The 20,765-nt window shown below is 40.5% G+C and overlaps 1 protein-coding gene across 1 annotated transcript; it reads right to left on the reverse strand.

Annotated features, from left to right (window-relative positions):
- Nucleotides 1-1,679: 1,679 nt before the first annotated feature.
- Nucleotides 1,680-19,545, reverse strand: LOC107314845 (cytosolic phospholipase A2 epsilon-like). The gene is made up of 20 exons (XM_032445101.1): nt 19,071-19,545; nt 16,291-16,363; nt 14,377-14,513; nt 13,866-13,997; nt 11,607-11,647; nt 10,704-10,746; nt 10,219-10,288; nt 9,817-9,986; nt 9,602-9,688; nt 8,583-8,620; nt 8,178-8,313; nt 7,065-7,201; nt 6,613-6,835; nt 5,857-5,971; nt 5,348-5,485; nt 4,424-4,531; nt 3,597-3,788; nt 2,961-3,127; nt 2,410-2,596; nt 1,680-2,242 (listed from the first exon to the last, which is right to left on the reverse strand). Exons 1-20 carry the CDS (start codon nt 19,113-19,115, stop codon nt 2,034-2,036), a joined length of 2,448 nt encoding a protein of 815 aa, XP_032300992.1. The 5' UTR covers nt 19,116-19,545; the 3' UTR covers nt 1,680-2,033.
- Nucleotides 19,546-20,765: the final 1,220 nt, after the last annotated feature.

Here is a 20,765-nt window from a genome sequence, read left to right on the forward strand (position 1 = left end):
TTGTGTTTCAGAGTAGGGAGATACAGAGAGCTCTTTTGTCCTTGACTGATATGTCATTACAGAAATACTGAGTCCAGCTACCTCTTCCAGACATTGGTGATGCTATTTAAAGCTGCAGAGTGACATGACTCAGCCAAGCATGCTCCATATATATATATACTCATTTGGAAAGTAAAGATAAAAACATGCATGTGAGCCTTGAAATGTGGAAGGAAGCCACTCAGGCCAGTCCTGAAGCACGCCCCCACTACAAAAACCTTGCCATGTAATTATTCTGCAACCAGAATAATACGTACACTGAAATATAGACACAGGTGTTTTTAGCAGGCTGCAAATTGTAGATACTGTACTGTCACACACTGAGAAACTTCACCTGACTTTTCATGAAGCACATTAAAATTAATTATAAGTGATAAAAGAGAAAAGACAGATTACAAATAGTTAAACAGTGAATGGAAAGCAATTAAACTCGTAGTTGATTTGTTCACTAGTATGCTTATGGATTCAAAACTGAGCTGGCTGAAAAGTCACTGACAAATCATAATAGGTGATCTGTTAAGAAATTGTATTTTCATCTTCCAAACTAATCTTCTCAAAATACTACAGAATTTAAAAAGAAAACATGTATGCATACATTGATAGGCATTTCTTACCTTGAGATATTTGTCACATGCTGTAAATATCATCCGTGTGTCCTATTTTTATTATTGCTTTCAATATTGTTTTGGTTAATAAAACAGATCTATGAAGTCCTGGGAAGTTTCTGCTTGAAAACACCTACTAAAAACTGAGAAGCTGAAAGCTATGGAGAAACATATCTTATTTGGTCTGCGAAGTGTTTTATACGATTGAATAATCCTAAAGCATGAGTTACCTACAATGTACTTAATCAAAGTAATCTTCTTTTTGTATTTGAAAATAAATATTCTCACTAACTCAGATAACTATGAATCCATTATCTGGGTCTGCGTGTTTTTTTCATTTTATGAGGTTTATTCTCACCTAATTTATGGTTCCATTGTTGTTGCTGTTTTCCCAATAAACAAGTAATAAAGCATCTTAACCCTAGGGAATACCAGGCAGTGAGAGGCACACAAAAGGTGCTGGGCAATCTTTGCTGTGGGTACAAGGGAAATGCTCTTCAAAGTCTTTCACCCAGGGATCATTGATGGAAGTCTAGGTTAGGCAGCCTCGAATTGGCAAATGAAGCCCTGCATGTGCATGTCAGTGCTGGGCATGGTACAGAGGTAGTCCAAGAAGAATTACAGCCTGGAAGGCATAGCTCCTGCAGCAGCTTGACACATGGAAGGATGTGCCTGCTAGGACAAACTTTCCAAGAACTGCCTGGGATCTCTGCAGGTTTACACTCCTCCTGTCTTTTTCACAGCTGGCAGGAAGAGATGGAGACGAAGTATACAGAGAAGTATGGCAGATAGGCAGTGGAAGCCTTCATCATCACTGTTTTGCTTCTGTGGCCTGTCAGATATTGATGGCCTGTGCATTCTCTGCCTCTGTCTCTGCCCAAAGCCAACTCTGAATATGATTTGTCCACCCAAGATGCTGTACGACACATCTCTCTTCCTAAACTGTTCAACTGAACAGTTGCCTGTAGTGTGCCACAGATCTAGACCACAGACTGCTTCTGCCCTTACCACCACCTCACAAACACAAAGCACAGGTTATGTTAATAAATTATGCCTTTAATGTGGTCTGTCTTGAAATGCTTAACACGTTCAAAGTCTTTAAGGCCACTAGCACCACGTTTATGATCATCTTAGCACATTATTCCTCTCCATAATCCTCTCCATCCAATAAACTGTACTCCACTGTCAGAATTCAACTGCAATGAATTGTTGCACTGAAATTCTTTGGAAAATAAAGTTTGTCTTCAATTTCTTTGTTCATCTGAGAATGCCATTTAGCAGGTTTGAGCAGGAATCCCTTGAATCCTGATGGCTGATTTTAAGGGAGCTTTAGTCTCTCAGCAGGTCACAAGGGAACACAAAGGGACACAAAAGCATCCTCATCTGCCATTATTTCTTTTTCTGTCTTTTCCTTTCCACTGCTGTGTGCAAGGCCTGCATAATGAGCTCTTCATTATTCAGAATGTTGTATTCACCCAGCTGAACCAGACGGTCATATGCCTTCTCAGTGTATGTGACCGAATATGTTGAATAAGGGGAACAGCGGCCATAGAGGTCAACTTTGCCATCCTCCATCTCTGACTCGGACCGCTTCTGACCTACAAGGAAGGGGTGACAAATCACTGCTGAGAGGTGGGATTACTCTGGTCACAGGCAAGAAAGCTCTTAACAGAGCTCAGAAAGGACTCTCTCCATAGAGAGAGTTTATAATGTAAATTGTTGGGTGGGGGTGGGTTATTATTTTTTAACATGCTTGATTACATACCTGGTGCTTTGTAATTTTGGAAGGTATCATTAATTAGTGGGAAAAATAACAATATTGGTGCTCCTGAAGTCTCGGCATCTTCAAAAAGGTAACACTCCTTCAAGTTTTTCCTGTCTTCCTCACTCAAGTCTACCTTGGGAAATAGAATGCCCTGTTCTGAACAGTACTTGCAGGTCTGGTCCAGTGCCTGGGTCAATGAACAAAGTGATATTAAGTTTTAAACAAAAAGATAGGATCAGGATTTCTTGGACTCCAAAGGGACATTTTGCAAGCTGGTTGTGAGACTTATAAAACCCTAACTGAAAAGCATGGTAACTGTGAAGAGAAGGCATTTGTTTACCATGAATTCTTATCACAAAGCAGTCATATTGTACAAGAAAAACAAATGAGAATATGTACAACTTACAGAAGAAGTATCACATTGCAGCAATAAGCTAAAAGTGATAGTGGTTAGGATACTGTAGAAGCAGTATCAAAAGCACCAAAGTGTTAGAAACACCCAGGAATTCAGTAATTGAAGAAGATGCAGAGATTGCTTCAATTTCTCTCACCAGTATCTGTGATCCAGCACTGTAATTTAAATGCAGGATGACATCCACCTTTCTCTCTGGTTTTAAAAGCGGCATGATGCTTGTATTGATGAAAAATCCTGTATCTACTAAAGACAAGTATTCTTCTGATTGTGTCAGCTGGTTGGGAAACGTATCTAACACAGTATCTAAAAAGAAAGATATTTCATGTTGTAAATGCAATAGTGCAAAAATGGTTGGTCTGTTTTCCACACTTAGATGACAGCTGCAGAGTCCTAACTGGCTGTCTTCTAGGAGGGTGAATTCACCATATCTCTTCACTTTTATCTTCCCAACTCCAGCTAGAGCTAGTTTGCAGCATGCACTGGCAAGATTCGTGATGGGCGTTTCTTTTACCTACCAAATAAGAATATGAAGACCACCAACAGGACCTAATGTCCCAGCATCAAGAGGTGTGTTCTGTTGGCAAATTGTTGGTGTGGAGCTCAATTCCTCACCATGCTACTCCCCAGTGTCCCACAGCTGGCTGACCTAATAGTGATTCTGCCCAAACGTGGCCTCTAACCATGGAGAATATGTTTAATCTGTGTATTGCATTTTCTTGTTAGTCAATTCCCTTCCCAAGCACACAGGTCATTCCCTGCTTTTCTCTGCTACCTTTCCACCTGCAGAAGTGCCTGTTCTCCAGGTAGTCATTGTGCAGCTGCAGGCCCTTCAGGAAGTTGTGCTCCTGGGCAACAGAGAAGCGGTCAGTGAGGGCATCACGGATGGCACTGCTGAGGGGGCTGGCAGGGGTGAACAGGCGAGTCCTCAAATCATGGGGCTTCAGTGGTAGGAGAGGTTCTTCCTCTGCACAGTGAGAGACTGTTAAGTTTTACCTGCCTACAACAAAGTAACCCCTCAAAATATCAAAAATAAATAATAAAATCAGTGTTTTACTGACTGTAAAAGCCTGGGATGAAAAGACTTGATGAGCACGAGTTGCAAAGTGAAAAAGAAAACAGAATGCTACTTTTACTAGCCAAATGCTACTTCCTCATGCAGTTCATATTTGGATAGGAAACAAAATCCAGCAGCAAGCAGCAATAAATACCTCCTCCAGACATACACACCCTCATTGAAACAGACCGAAAGCAGGCTTTCAAAATGGTAACTGTTATACTTCTTTGTATTACCCTAGCTACTGCTTGAGTTAGTCAACATCTTTTTGCTTTATTAATTGTCTACAAAACAATCTTAATAATCTTGAACGCTTTACAGTCCTCAATGTGCTCATAGGTTACAGGACAGGAGATTTTGTCATTAATTAATTATGCTCCACAATATGAGACTTTAAAAGTGATTCCTTCTTGAAAAAAATAAAGTAGTCTTTCAAGAAACTCTTTAAAATGCCAAACATAAGGTGTGTACTTCACATTGATGGGTGTGACCATTTACCTGACTCTAATATTAAGTACATGGAGTAAGAGAGAAATATAACTAACCTATATCATCCACTTTATCTTGGGTCCACCTGTGCCAAAAATCCTCAGATGAATGAGACAAATTCCAGATGTATAACACATTCAACGAAAATAAACTACTCCATATGCCTGTGAAAGAAAAGAGTTCTCTAACTCAAGCATTCACATGTCATGAATCTCAGAACAAAGTTAATACTTTTCTTTAGTTTGCTTTAAATGGAAATTGCCTTGTTTTAATTTGGATTTTTAATTTTCCATTTTAATTTGCTGACTTTTAAGCCTTATTTTGGTATTTTGGTTTTAGTCTTGCAGACATATTTTGTTTCAAGTAATAGTAAGATTTTTATGTGATTTAAAGAACTAAGTTTAAAAAATATATATCACAAAGCTTATATAAAAGACAGGATGAAAACTTGCAATATGAGGTATATGATGGGAAATTATATTGGTAATGGATTACCTGCAATATCTTTTAAAATTTGTTTTTAAAATGAGTTTTTAACTTGAGCTTCCATAATCAGAAACTATTTATTTGAAAGAGAATGTTGCATTCAAGTAAATGAATGCATAGCCAAGGCAGGCTGTGTGGAGTGGGTAGGACCTATCATGCTCAAACACACCCCAGAGAAGGGGAGAACCTGTGTGAACACGCCCATAGATTGTCTATAGGAAGCACTGAAACTGCCAACTACCACTCAGATGGCAAAAGGCATCATGTTTGGAGCTGCTCTGGAAGTCACATTTTTGGAGTAGAGTTGGCAGAACCATCGGTTCACAGAGAATTGGATTCTACTGTTGATAAACTGGATTTACTACACTTAACAATAATTCAGAGATAAAGTATTTATTCTCCCCAGTCTGTCATGCACCTGTTCTTTGATAGTGCTTAGCTTACGCAACTCAAAACTAAAGAAAGGTTCAGATGTTTTAAAGAGAATAGATTACCTTCTAAGAAGCAGATTCGAGATTCAGGAAGCTTCTTCATTAACCGACCCATGAAGAACTCGCTGCCAAAATCCTCAGAGCGAACAAAAACTCCATATTTCTGCAATCCTACTTCATAAGGTGTAAATTCCACCCATTCTGTGAAAAGGAACACAAAGAAGAAAACAATATTTTACTGCATTTCCCTAGCTGTGAATAAAAATACTGCTACCACTGAATGAAAGGAGGTAAAAATGAAAATAATTTCTACTGTTCAGTCTAATATTTCAGACAAATTGCAAGGAATTATGAGCATGATACAAATGAAGACTAGCAAACATGGAAAGACATGAATATTTTTGAGTCTGCTTTGCAGAAGGTCAAATTTCTGCTACAAGGACATTATGCCAGTATACATCAGCTGAGTTTCTGGTCTTTAGCAGAGAGGGCTTTTTTTAGATTATCTAAAGAGACTGTTCCCTAATTGACCAATTCAAATATAAAGACAAATGACTCTCAGAGATGATTACCTTTGAAATCCAGAGTGCTATAGTTGTCCTTGACATTGACCGCAGTATAGATGGGCAGTGGGTTCTGGCCACGATCAATGGCCCGTTGCTGATCTGAGAGTTTATGGTTGTCTTTCTGTGATCCCAGAAATATAGTTACATTAACACAAAAATTAACAGGGTAATATTTCCTCTGGACCTAAACTTATAGTACAGTAAGATTTCTGCCTCTTAAGTAAAACATGTGCTGGCCTTAAATTTTGAGATACTCCATGTTTTCCAAAATTCCTGTGAGAGTTGTTTTACTTAAATATCAGCAAGGCCTGGGATGACAGACCATTCAATGAAAGTTAAAGGAAATTCTCAAGAGCATTAAGCAACAATGATGGTTAAAATCATCTTAATGTGTTGTACTGCAGGTTTGTGAGAGACTCCTCCCACATAAATCAAAAGTCTGCAAGTATGTTAATACTTCCCATTAAGATGCTCTCTCTAACTTTGCTGTTTTGAAACAAAATATTTGAAGAACATGCCAACAAATCTTAAAATACTGTATTTCTTTAAAATACTAATTTTGTGATTCTAAGATATTCAAAATCTCAGAAGCAAGAGTGATGTTTCCCACCCCAGAAAGTTATCACCAAACATTTTGAAAATGACTGTGCTTGCATTTAAACAGTCTCATAACGAGTTACTTTTCCCAGGACAAACACGTATGATTTACAGATACTAATTTTCAGAAAATTGTAAGCCACTCTGTTTAATGACATACTGTACCCCATCATGCAACAAAGACTCCAGGACAAGTCCCCAGAGATCTATAAAAGATGTTTTGCGGCCCTCTCTTTTCCGCTGCTGCAGCTGCTTTTTGTAAAACTTCAAATACTCCAAGGAAAGGGAATTTATTTTGCATTTTGTCATATGTTTTCGAGCCTCACTTATTTGCTTATCGAGATCCTTTTGTGACCAGTCAGCATCTCTATACAAGTTTGACATGGTCCTAGGAAGAAGAAGGGGGAGAAAAAAAGAGGTTCTGAATACATTTCATGCTTCTGTTTTCAGTTCTTGATTTTAAATTAAGTAAAAGCTTCCACTCTTAAGGCTACAAAAATGATCCAAGAGATGGAACATCTCCCCTAAGAGGACAGGCTGAGAGAGCTGGGAGACAGAAGGAAACAGACTCTTTCCATGAGGAGGAAAGCCATGAGATGCTGCCTAGTGTTACTCACCAAGTTGTACCAGACAAGCCGGTCAGGTATGTAGCACAGTCCAGGACATGGAGCTTCTTCAGCCCCTGCAGACTACCATACAGCGCAGTCAGAGACCTCATTCCTCCTCCTGTAGTCATGATGGCCACCACGGGGGTCTGGGTAACACAAGGACAGAAAGGACTGGTGTCAGGAGGTGGCCTGCAGGTAGGCTGGGAGCAGCATAGCAATAAGAGAGAAAGCATCAGCAGTAAAGGCAGGAAAAAGAAATCCCGCACGTCAAAATTAACATTAACACCAAGGGTGGCCATGATCAAGTGAAGACTATGGAAGAAGCTATTTCTGTACAAGAAATATCTAGCCTGGTTTGCAATGAAGTTGAAACAGGAAAAGAGTTAAACTCAGGATAACATCTGCAAGTGACATAAATGACAGTGTGAGATTAGAGATATGAGACACTACTAAAAGTGCATGCAAAATTAAAGGTGGGGAAAAAAAGCAAAAACTTTAAGTGGGAAAGTGGTGATAGCCAAGGAGATGTTATGCAAGGGAGACAAGGTAGCAAAGAGGAAAAAGAACAGAAGCTTTACAAAGTTGAGCTATAGAGACATTTGAAAGCATTAGAGATGAACAGCAAGTGAAGTGTATGGAAGATAGAGCAAATAAGAACAGGAATAGGACAGATCATAGAGGAACTGGGTCAGTGTTTTGTTCTTGACAGTAATTCAGAAAGACAGGAAGGCAAAGATTTATGGAAATTTTAAGACACAGCTAGAATTCCCATCTCAGTGTCAAGGAAAAAACACTGGAAGAAAAGCAATACACCTGAACTGGGACAGTGACATGAAGGAGAAAATCACAGTACACAGAAATAAGGTGCAGGATTTTGGACCCATGCTGCCATGAAAGTTAGGAGTAAACAGGAGAGAAGAGTACAGACTGTGGGACTCAGCCAGGGTATGTCTCATGGGGGAATAAAACAAAACTGACATTTTGGGGAAAGCATTGGGTAAGTTTAGAATGAAAAAGAATAAACAAATGGCTACACAAGCCACAGAAATAGTGAACATTAAGTATCAAAGTGTTTCCAATGGTAGGCACTCATCAGATGTTTTGAATCTTTACCCTACAGACCTCATGATCCAGCAGATCCTTTTCCAGCTGCAGGACCTTCTTAAGAGCTGCAGCAACACATTTCTGCCTTTTGTGGAGAAAGTCTTTCTCTTGAACACAGAGGTCAAACCCTAAACGTACATCAAGGTGGTCTGGGCTGGAGCAGAGAACAGAAATAAAAAAAAAAGAATCCATTATATTCAGTAGACAAACAATAATTTTCAGTAGAAATAAACTTAATAAACCCACGAAATACCGCATTTACAGGAAAATTCTTTCTTACACTGACAAATAGGTACTCAAAGCTTCCTAAAAGTGATGGAAAGGGGAAATTTTCTTAGCAGTTATTAAAATAATAATAGCATTTTAATGAAAAACACCTATTGAAAGACATTCCTGCAGTTTCTGAGAAGTCTGCTCTCTTACCAGTCTTCTGTCTTTGCGTGTAAATCAAATCCTTTATCCTGGAAAGTAAGAATACAAACAGCATAAGCATGATTATCTGGTTTATCCCTCTTCCCTGCAGCAGCAGAAAGACTTATATCTTGTGCCATCCTAGCAGTGCAGATAAAAATCTGGAGCTCTAAATAATTCAGCTGGGCACATGAATTGTTCTGAATGGTTTATTGTCAGGGAAGTTGTTCAGTAATTTCCAGTTCTTATATGTGAATGCAACATATGAGGACAACAGCTGCTTACAAGGAAAGTAATTATAATTTACACAATGTACCTCTCTGCTAGCATTACCTCTCCTGGGCTATAACAGAACAGACAGCAAGGCTAAAGCCATAGCACTATTTTCCACAGCAGCCTTTGTTCCTCTTTTTCTGTTGTTACACCCTATAAAAGTGTCATCCTCTGATTCCATTTGGATTTTCTTTAAGCATGGATCTAAAATTGCTAAGCAAGGAAAATTTAGCACCTGCAAGAGATTGGTGCTATCCCCTATCCCCATTAGTACATCGGCCTCACATAGGTGTAAGAGGAGGAAAAGCATTAAGTAAAGTCAGGGTGGTATGACGACATTCTTTGTATTCCCACAACCATTTGAAGAGTAGAAGATACAAGTTAGTCTTATTATCTGAAGAAACACCAGTATTTGATTGTGGCATTTTGTTTGTATAATTTCAAAGCATTTCAAAATGACCAAATGGGACAGGAGTTCCCAGTCTCCTCCAGCAGAAACTGAAGTCTCCTCTGCAGACCTTAATTGCCCCACTCCCATTAACCCACACCAAAGCAATGAGGGTGGGACTCCCAATGCCTTTCAGAGAAACCAGGCTGTGCCACGGTGGGACCAGTTTTGTCAGTGGCAAGAAGATGCATTGGCAAGGATGGGAATAAGTTGGATACAACCTCTGTCATATGGGCTGTGCAGTTCATTGAAGTTGCAAATGTCCACATGCAAGTTTCTCAACCTCTCCCACAAAGGAACAGGAACTCACCTCTGCTAGGACCATATTTTTTCCACTTGGAAGGGAATGAAGTTCAATGTTTTGAGTACTGGAGTTTGTACCACACAAATAGGAGCGCTGAAAATTCAGTATAAAGGAACGTTACTCCCTTTCTGCTGATGCAAATTAATTTTGCTCTTTATGACACATTACTTTTATGAAGTAACATTTCTTTATGGACTTTATGAAGTCCAGTAATAACATACATAGGAAGGAGGTGGTTTCTTCCCTGGTAGCATAAGATCCAGTATTGGCTGCTTGTATTTGGCATAGTGGAATTTGGCAGGATGGGGAGAACCAAAGACCAGATCAGATCCCAGTGTAATGCCTTGAGTGCCCTCATACGAGCCTTGCACTTTAAAGGAGAATTGTTTTTCTAAGGAAGAACACAGAAGCAGACACAGAATCAGACACAGCAGTTTTGTTATCAAAACTGGAAATAAAAGTTCTTACAAAGTATAGCACAAGGCTGTTTTCATGGTTTCATTTGTTGCTTTGTTTTTGTGGGTTTTTTTTGGTTTTTTTTTTCCAATCTTTCATTAAGCCAATTGCCTTCATAATATTAACAAGCTGTGATTTAAAAAGAAATGACAGAGAAGTAATCTCACTTGTTAAAGATTTCCTTTCCTTTTTCTTCTTCTCAACCACCTGAACTTCCAAGCAGCAAATCTTGCGAGACTGTAAGAGACATGAGCAATAAAACACCACATAGACAGGGATTTTCCCAGTTTGAGATTCTGTTTCCCACTCTAAGCTCCTGCTTCTATTGATGAAGATGCTACATAGGCAGTGCTCTGTGACCCAATGAAATCTTACTCTCTAAATCACAGCCTTCATTTCAGATGCTGGCTGGAACATGAGTATCTGAGAAGCCAGACACAGCTAGAGCGAGGGCTGGCAGGGCAGCGTGGAGGGCCAGCGCTTTCAGAAGGGAGAAGGTAAGGACATGTACTGTGAGGCAAATGATGACGATGGAAATGACAGCACTTAAGTGCTAACTTTGCAAAGCTGAAACATGTTGGCCTTATCATTGTGAGTCAGGTGAAGTGAGGGTTGCAAAAGGACAAGCAAGATGACAAAACATAATGCTCACCACTAGTACTCCATTAGTAACGATGGTTTCAGGAGGGCCTGAACTAGGAAACAGGAAGAAAAATACATTTTTAATAACTGATTGTAATTACAATATAATTTTTGAACCACACCCCTCTCCTCATTTCCCTCCTTATTATTAGCTATATATTAAATCTGAAAGAAAAAAATCCAGGAGACTTGTGGCACATGCTTCCTCATTGCATTGTCAAGGCACGTATCATACCAGCTGGTCCCATCCTGGGGCTCAGCAAAAAAAAAAAAGGTTCTGCAGGACCAAATTCTGCAATGACTTCATACTAAGCTCCAGGCTAAAACTGCAGATAGTTAAACTGTTTTTGAAGAATTGTAGTTTGTCCAAGGACAAAAGTGGGCTCTAGTTCAAGGATACAGTGATACTGTTATGCCTTAAAGGGGGTAAGTTCTCCTGCAGTTCTCAAAGACAAATGCTAACAGCACAGCAGTTCCAGTATTCTGTCCTCAAATAACGTTCATTACAGTAGACAAAGAAAAGATTTTAGGGTATTTTCCCTGGCTGTCCAAAGTTCATGGAAGGTCATCCTGGCACGTACCAGTCCATCAGCTCATACCATAGATTCCACAGGAAACCATGTTAGTCATCAGCAGCACCAAAGAATGATGCACACTGGACAATTATGTGAGATTATTTCATGTCTCTGAATTGCCATTTCCTTTTGCTGCAGATTGTAGAACCGTAGAATCATTTAGGTTGGAAGAGACCACTAAAAGCACTTAGTTCAACCATCAGCCCATCCCTACCATGCCCATTAACCCATGTCCCTTAGCACTACATCTGTATGTTTCTTGGACACCTCCAGGGACAGTGACAATGCCACCTCTCTGGGTGGCACATTATGTTATGACGCATTTCATGCTTACTCACATATTATCCAATGCAAATCCCACCTCCAGCTCCTCTTTTCTCTGAAAAATAAAGAAAGGAGAAAAACATCTAACACTAGCCTACTGGTGGTTTTCATTATGGAAGTTCTTATTCATAGAATATATGTATACACATTGTGCATGACTTGCAGCACAGTTAAAACACATGCACCTGCCACCTTTTGCCCGACTGCCCAGGGTATCAAGATCTTCTATGGATAGGACGATTCTAGGACCCACCAGAGCATTTTTTGACAAAGAAAGTGGTGAGCTTGCCTTTCTTCTGGGATATCCACAGTGCAATAGTTCCTGGTAGAGATGTTTCCTCATATTGAATCTGACAGCAGAGAGAACGAAGGTCTGCTGAGAGGGGCAGCCAAACTGTTTTGGTGCAAATAGGGAAAATGGTGGTATGCCTAGCAATGGAAGAAAAGGATAACCACTTTGTCTGGCAGTACATTGAGGGCACTGGGGCAGAGGTAATTCTAGCATTAAGACTTCATCTGTGGGTGGTGGAACAGAGCATAATTCCTTGGTGGAAGAAAGTGCCAGAGAGAGGAAGACGCAAGTGGGGACAGAAGATATAGTGAACAGAGAAACAAGCATTGTTAACTACTTTTTTCCTCAAAGAGTACAAGAGTACTTATTGCATTGAAGACGCTAAAAGTTACAATTATAGGACAAAAAAAGATGTTATGAAGGCCTGAGAATCATGAATTCTAATTACTGTGGCTCTAAAGTGAATAAATGAAAGGCTTGGACACAGCACCTGTGATCACCTAGACAGTCATCAGCAGAAAATTTCTATTTCTTTCAAGGGCTAGTGGAAGTCCACACTCTCCTCATCTGGTATTTGACAAAGATAGGTTTAGATAAGTTATTTATTGGCAGTGAACTGCAGAGTTTGATGTGTCTAGCTGAGGTCTATTGGATGGTGCATGGCAGGTGCACAAGAGACTTAGAGAGAAGAGAAAAGGAGATGCTCTAGCTGAACATGCAGGGAGACCTTTTCATCAGTTAGCTTCCAGTTGCTCAATCCAAACATTTAGTACTAGAGTGTGACACTCGTCCCTGGAGAAAGGAGCCTGCCTGACAAGCATGATGCTGAGTGAAGCTACTGGGCTTGCCAAGGTAGAGACATTTCACCATCTTGCCAAAGAGAGCTAAACAGGCTCCAGAGAGGCCAGTTGCAGCTGGTAGATGAACAACCAGCAGCAGAGAATCCTTAAACACATAATTAGCCTTCATGGTATCAGACAGTACCACTCCCATGGATGACATGTGGGCTGGTTGGATTCAAAGCACTGATATGCAAGGTTGCACATACAGGTGCAACAGGCTGATGTGACAGCCTTGAATGTGGATCAGCGTGGTAGCAGATCATGGCACCAGTGATCCCACACAGCCACAGAACACATCTATCTTTCCCATACTTTCTGCTCAGGGTATGGGATTTTCTTCACAGCACAGGACATCCCTTCACATGCAAGGTGCCAGCACACCTAAGAGAGGTGGCAGGGCTTTATTTCAGTCCTCATGCCCTACACTGTTGTTATTCTGGCCTCCCTGGGAAATGTTAAAAGATTGTAAAGATTCCTCACAGAGATGTGCAATGAAAATTCTCTCAGCAGGTTGGTGCTGGTGGTACCTGTGTTAGCAGTGCTGCTTAACACTAGATAAAAGTCCCAGCACCCAGCTTTTGGGTCAGACAGCTCTTCCCTGCAGCTATGCAGTACACCTTGTCCTTTCAGTATATTGGAACTTTTCAAATGCAACTTTCAGAGACTCCCGGAACACTCTGAACAGGAACATTTCTTGTTGTGAAGCTGAATGACGTGAATTGGACACCTTATTCAGTCATGCCAAGGTCTGTAATTAGCAACTAGACTGGTTTGACATTTGGCTCTGATCACAGAGCCATTATTTCTTAATTACTAGGTTAAGTAGCAAGTGATGACAAAAGCACCATGTGATTTTTACTGGTGAGGACACACTCCTGTAGGATCCTTGATGGGGGCAGGCTCTACAAAATGGCAACTTTGCAGAGGCATCTACAGTTTGTGGTCAAATAGACCAACACTCAACTTCCTGCAGATGCAGGAATGAAGAGGTTTCCTCAAGTCAGCATGGAAACACTTCTCCGTTTTATGTGGTTGGGCAATCCATACACAAAAAGGACAAAGAAAGGCATTTCAAATAAGATTTTAGGCAGAAAAGAATATTCCTGTGAACAAGTTCTATACCTTATTTGAGACCTCACCTGTGAATCACACTTGAAATGCATGAAGACTTGTTCTCCCAAGGAAAGTTTGGCTACATCAAAGTACACTGTAAAGAGGTGATCATCTTGAGTAACAACATCCTTATCATAGAGTCCCAGTTCCAGCACATTCTGAAAAGGGAAGTACAATAATGTTACAAGTATTACTTACTTAAAGCAGTAGATCCATTTTTATTCCACTTCAGTGATGAGTGAGAGGAAGTAAAGAAAGGAGCAGGAAGGGAAGGAAATGGAGCAGAAATTAACTCCATGTACACATCTACCTATGAGGAGGCACGAGGAGAAGTTAGACATCATAAAGGTGCACGTGGCTGAGTGATATGCTTGCCTGTCATGGTAAGGATAAGTACATTGAGGGTATGTGTTATTTTAATATCTTTCTGCATATCTCTTTGCCTCTTAGGATAATTACATATGTCTGCTTTGCAAAAAGATTAAACCAGGCAGTACTCCCTAGATCATAGTTAACAGAGAAATCACAGCGAAGTACCTTGACCTGACTCTGGATTCTGAAGTAGAAGGTTTCATTCCAGACTGGGTCTTTGCAGTTCTGGATGGTTTTAGTCTGAAATTTGTCAGCTGAAGCAGTTGGCAACCACAGGCTCACGTAGCAATCAGTCTGACTTACTGCATGTTAAGAAACACAAAGACATCTAAAGTGAAAACTTGCTCTAGAGGAAAGAATGACATGCACAAAATGAGAGTCTACTTTCAAAGAGAGACACTATGATACATACTTATACAAATCAAACAGAAGCATTACAACTTAGATAATAGGAATGGAGAAAAAAAGACTTGGAGAAGGACATGAATCTTCTCTGAATAAATGGAATAATATATATATTTTATATACATTATATATATATGCATTACAAAAAGGGTTTTCTCCTGTGTCATCAGTTTTGCTCAGAATAAAAAAAGCAATAAGTCTGTGGCACTCCATACTGTTACACAGACGAAAAGTTTGCTCACGGTACCTTCTTCAAATCTGGGAGCCAGTTTCAGCTCTTGTAAAACAGACTGCTGTGGTGGAACCAGTAAGCTACACTGTAGAATAGGGATCCAGAAAACAGGGGTTTCTGTTAAGGAGCTTTAGCTCTGCAGAAATGCAGAGCAGCAACTTTAAACACAAGCGCTTGCTTTGAAAAAACCTAAATTGCCTTGTGGGTTCATTAACATATAGAAGCTGCTACTCAGCAAAGTTGTAGGTACTTTGTCAGCTGCTTTGGAAGGCAGTAAGATGTGATACTGGTGATGTAGGCTACAGCAGATTTGTTGTAATTTGTCACAAGGTCAAAACTGTAATAAGATGTCACATTAATGAATAGGAATTACTCGATCAGTTAGAAACATGCTCAAATGTATTAACCAACATGACCAATGGACACTTTGAAAAATGAATAAAAACAAAAGTAAAATCAGAATAACATATAACAGAGGGTAGTTTTCCTAGTCCTTCCTCCAAGTAGTAAGTAAGAACAAAAATATCACACTATTCCCACAAGCGTTAAGGGAACAAAGCAATTATTGTTTCCATTTTAGTCAGACAAAACAACATAAAAACAAATGAACAAGAAATCCCACCAAAACAAAAAAAAAAAAAAATCAACCATGCCACTTGATGTCTACATAGAAACATAATCTTCCATTATATTTCATAGGATTATCTGATTGGGAAGGGACCCTTAAAAGCCATACAGGCCTGCTCCCCTGCAACAAACAGGAATATCTACAGCTCAGTCAGGGTAAGAACCTCTTAAGCCTGATCTTAACTATTTGTCTTCTCTCTTTTCATTTGAAACCATTTCCCCTTGTCCTATCAGAACAGACCCTGCTAATGACACAGCTGCAACCATCAGAAGTGAAAGAGACTTCACCTGGTCTAATCTGTGAAAGCTGGTAAGCAGGCTGTAGTACTTCGGATTTGTTACCCTTCAGATACTTTAAGTACAAGCTAAATTTGAGATAAGGCTACTCTGCATGTCCCATTCTTCCAGTCAGTTTTTGTCTTTTGTTGCACGAATCTATTCCAGAGGAAAACACAGGAGACCTTTCTGCATTTTCTGCAGTAGCTGTTTCTTCCATCCCTTTTATGAATGCGGAAAATATGTGCAATATGTACACCTGTGACCTTACAGAATCATAGAACTGTTAAGGTTGGGAAAGACAACCAAGATCGTCTGGTCCAGCCATCAACCCATCTCTGCCATGCCCACTAGAAAGTCACATCTGCACAGAATATGACTAAAGTAAAGAGAAACACACTTTATTTCTGGAACAAGCATGCCAGCAGGGGACCTTCTCCAGCCACAGAATAAACCTAAAAATTCTTTTTCCTTGGAAAAGGACTAGCTAGTGCCCCATGAAGGGTAAGGGGTCCATACAGAGCACTACAGATACTTACGAATATCTGCTTTGTGGATATTTCTTGCTCTTATGACTCTTACAGTCAGTAAGTAACACAGAGATGATTCTATCTGCAAGAAAAAAAATAAAGCCATATGCAAGATTTTGGAATGAATGTTAAAAGCAAATAGCATATTTAGGAGGTAGAAATGATCTAGAGAGAGAGATACCAAAACTGTAAACAGCTTATTTGAATTTTCCTGTGTGATTAAAAAATGGCCCATATCATGTTTCTTCTGCTCGTATCTAAGCTACATACTAGGCTGAAAGGTTTCTCTACTGTTCTAGATCATGTATAGAGTTTTATAGTCATGGTGAATTGCTTTACTTTCTTGTTAAAATCCAGCTTCATAGAGTGATGAGATTCTGATTCAATTTCAGAGAGGAGATCATTCTTTAATTTCTAAGGTAGGAAATGAAAAAGCTGCTTTAGGCTTTTTGCAAGTGATAAAATCACTGTTGTGGGAATTGGCTTCCATCCAGCTATTACTCAAGTTCAGACTACTGGGCTATGGAATATGATTTTTCCACATTCTTGTTCTTTTAAACATACAGTATTCCCCGTGCTGCACCAGTGATCATAAACCAAAATGGAATATGTGTAATGGAATCACAGAATGATTAAGGTTGGAAAAGACCACTAAGATCCTCTAGTTCATCACCATCATTCTCACTACACACATCCCTCAGTGCCACATGCCCACCTGGTATCTCTCATAATGTTTAGCCCAGCTGTAGCTGGGGCTAACAAATATGTTACCCATACAGGGGACATTTAGCAAGTAGGTTAGTGAAGAACCAGATAAAACAAACCTTCTTGTAACAGCAAAACACCAAGTCCTGTGAAAAGCCAAGAGCATTGGTACTGGTCATCTGCACAGATGGTGACTAAGTGTGCACACTGGCAAGGTCAAACCACAGATCAGAGTTCAGAGAGCAGCTCTGGATAAGACAGTCCACTTGCATTTGTGCCTAAAACCTAATTCTGAAAGCATAGAAATAAGGGATACACAGACAGAAAAAAGTGTGGTACAGAGTCAAGGCATACAGTAATTGCACAAGGGTGAAGATATTGTGCCAGCCCTTGATGCTCAAAGATTTGAGCAAGGACTGAATAGAGGTGAAGGAAACTGAAAGCAGATATTTAAGAATAAATCCTGTGCTGTCTGTATTTTTCTGCTTAGTCATTTTTTACTTTAGTTCAAAGCCTTCTGTCAGCAGCTTTATTAGAACTGCTGACCTTGTTTTCGACATATAGAGCTCTTTTTGTGAAGCTGCCTGCCAGCTGTCGGGTGTGGGTCATAACTGCCATGAGTGAGGAGGCCCCCAGGGAGCCTGGCTGCAAGAGATGTCCATCAGGGAGCCATGGTCAGGAATGAGGAAGGGGAGTGAGAAGGGGCTAGCACTGCCAGGGGCTGGCACTGGATTTGCAGAAGACACCCTCCTAGAAGGGCTCAACCCATGTTCAGGAACTGAATCCAGTGGAGTGACCCTCACAGCCTGTAGTGATCCAAAAGCAGAGCTGGGGGTTGAACAAAATGCTCGGGTATGTGGATGTGTCCCACCATAACCAGCAAATCTTGTCTTAAGCACCACAGAGAAACAAATCATGAAAGGAGTATGTGCTTTAAAAGCTATAAAAGCTTAAGAGGGTGGGTTCATAGCCTAGAATATGTTATGGCCATTGCATTGCAGAGATGTGTTTTGGAAAGTATTTTCTTATCTTCACATTTTACATTCAAACAAACAATAGAAGAAATTGCTTACTCCCTAAACTGTAGACATATTGCTTTCTGTTCAGCATCTTAGCTCAAAAGAGAAAAAGGCACCATTCATAACTGGAGGAGGCTCAGGAGAAACCTTAACACTCTCTACAGCAACTTGAAAGGGGGTTATGGCCAGGTAGGGGGCAGCCAGTTCTCTCAGGTAACAGAGATAGGGTAAGAGGGAATGACCTCAAGTTGTGCCAAAGGATGTTCAGATTGGATATTGGGAAGAATTTTTTCTCAAGAAGTGTGGTAATGCCCAAGACTGCCCAAGGAAGTGGGGGAGTCATTTTCCCTGGAGGTGTTTAAGGAAAGGGTAAATGTAGTACTTAGGGCATTTTTTATTGGGCAAAACTGGTGGTAGGCAGATGGTTGAGCTAGATGATCTTAAAGGCCTTTTCCAACCTTAATGATTCTATTCTATTAAATGGCAGTAAATTAGAGAGAAAAAGTTTAAAATAAAATAAATTTATTAAAGCACACCTGATCCTGTGGTTTCTAAAGGGAAGGAGTTCATTTAACATGCCTGAAGTCTCCTGGAAAACTCTTAGCTGGGATTCCTTTCTTTTCACAGAGGCCAGAAGAAAGGTTAATTCAGGAAATCTGGTGTTGAAAAGCCAGCTCAGGATTGTGCCATACCCTCTGTGGGAGTAAATGGCTCAATTTCATTGTTATTACTACCTACACCGGCAGTAAATTTGCTTTGGTAAGACATACGCAGCAGAAAGCCTAGTTAAACCCACTCTATAAAAACTATTAATCTTATTAAAACGGGATTCATTTACCATCTGCCAAGGACAGAAACAACAGTAGGACTTGAACATGAAGCAAGACAGCACAGCAAAGTGATCAAAGTGATAAGCTGGATGGGATTTCATGGAGGCAGCTGGAAGAGTTATGATACCTAATTAGATTGCTTAGTAGACACTGAAACCTATCTGTTCTCACCCAGGCTTTAACCAACAGAAAATTCTCTTCTACAGTTCTACTTTAAAATTCTCTTTTGCGGTACCTTTGTAGCAGAAGTCCACTGTTCTCCATCACAATTCAGCTGCATACTTCTGTCCAGTGGACTGGTTTGGGTGGTCAGCTCCTGGAATGAGAAGGGCTAAAGTCATGCTGGCTCCTGACAGCAATCCTCCTTACAAATTCATGGGTGCGCAGTAACGAAGGAGAGCCCATGGCCGGCATTGCCTACAGAGCCTCAGCAGTTGATAGTGCTCCCAGAGATGCCACTGCCATGCTGTGTTGCTCCAGTGAGGGTGGGCAGGGCCACAGCAGCCCAGTAAGGTCCACCCTTGGTGTGACAACTGCTCCAGGCTCTGGTGACATACCGCTGGGACAGCTTTTCCCTTCTCTGGCTGTTGAAGTAGCAGCAAACCTGTCTTCTGTAAACACACCCTGTAATTAATTGGTATTTCACCTTGAAGCACATCTCTGTGCTACTTAATAGTTCTTTCTAAGGTTGCATACGGCACGTTTCTGAGATGAAGAAAGCCCCAGCGTGTAAAAAAATGCTTCCTTTGTAAATAAACTTTTACTCCCCAAGCAGTTTTCCTTTCCTTTCCTTGATTCATTGTCATTTTAATTTCTGTAGTGAGTTCTTGAAGCCCTGATTTCTTCTTCCTGCGCAGCCACTTAAAGTCAACAATAGGTCAGGAAAGCTGTCCCATCAGTGCACAATACAGCACAGCTGGCTGAGGCCCCAGACACCCTGTTTGGCTCTGCACCCTTCTTACCTGAGACAAAGCACTGCCTGGCTCCATTGTGGGTGCAGTCACGTACATGTCCTGTGTTATCTCTGGCGTTCAACTTTACATCTCCCAGCTTCCAGAAACACCAATAGCTTAGATGTCTCATACAGGTGAGTGACTATTTTATAAACTGACTCAGAGCCCCACCTCTGCCTGATTTCTTAAACTCAGCTATTCCCCTCCCATTTTCTTGTGCTGCATCTTGTGGTAAAATAAATAGGAAAAAATACTACTGCCTGTACAATGGCTGGAAGTATGCTGTTTGAGTCACTTTGCTCAATACTGGCCAACAGCAGGCTGATAACTAATGATAAGAAAAGGATACCCTTTTATCTGAGTACTGAACTTTCCACATAGCAAGACTCCAATAAGATACAGAAACAGAACATAACCAAAATGTAGATTACCTGTGATACTAGATAGGATACAGAAACTAATAGAAAAAAAAAAAAAAAAGAGGGAAGATGCTTTTCATCTCAGACTAACCTGGTTGTTGCAAAAGCCATTTTAAGAGATTCAATATTCTTGCCATTCCAAGTCTAGAGCAGACACAATCAGAGGGTGCTTTATCACTACTCAGCCCAGGCTCAGCCAGGCTGAGTCTCTTCCCAAGAAGTTGTATCCTCTTCTCCTTTCCTATGGTTCATTACTATCACCTCTATTAAGACAAAGAGTCCTGAAGCAATGACTTTCCTTAGCCTAGCTCCACCCCTGTGAATACTCCAGTGCGACTTTCCAGCTCAGGCTGACTAGCTGTAACCCGGCTCCTGTGCCTGACCCAATGAACCCTGCCAGCCAGACACAAGATCTATCACCAATGTAGAGCTCTTGGGTTCAGCTGCAAACTGGCCACTGCAGTGGGACACTTACCTCTGCCTCTTCTAGAAGCCAGCTAACCCATATGCCATCTACACTGGCATAGCTTTCAGCTCACTGGAAAAGGATTTAAAAGG

The sequence above is a fragment of the Coturnix japonica genome, chromosome 5 (assembly GCF_001577835.2).
Source record: "Coturnix japonica isolate 7356 chromosome 5, Coturnix japonica 2.1, whole genome shotgun sequence".
Taxonomy (NCBI): domain Eukaryota; kingdom Metazoa; phylum Chordata; class Aves; order Galliformes; family Phasianidae; genus Coturnix; species Coturnix japonica.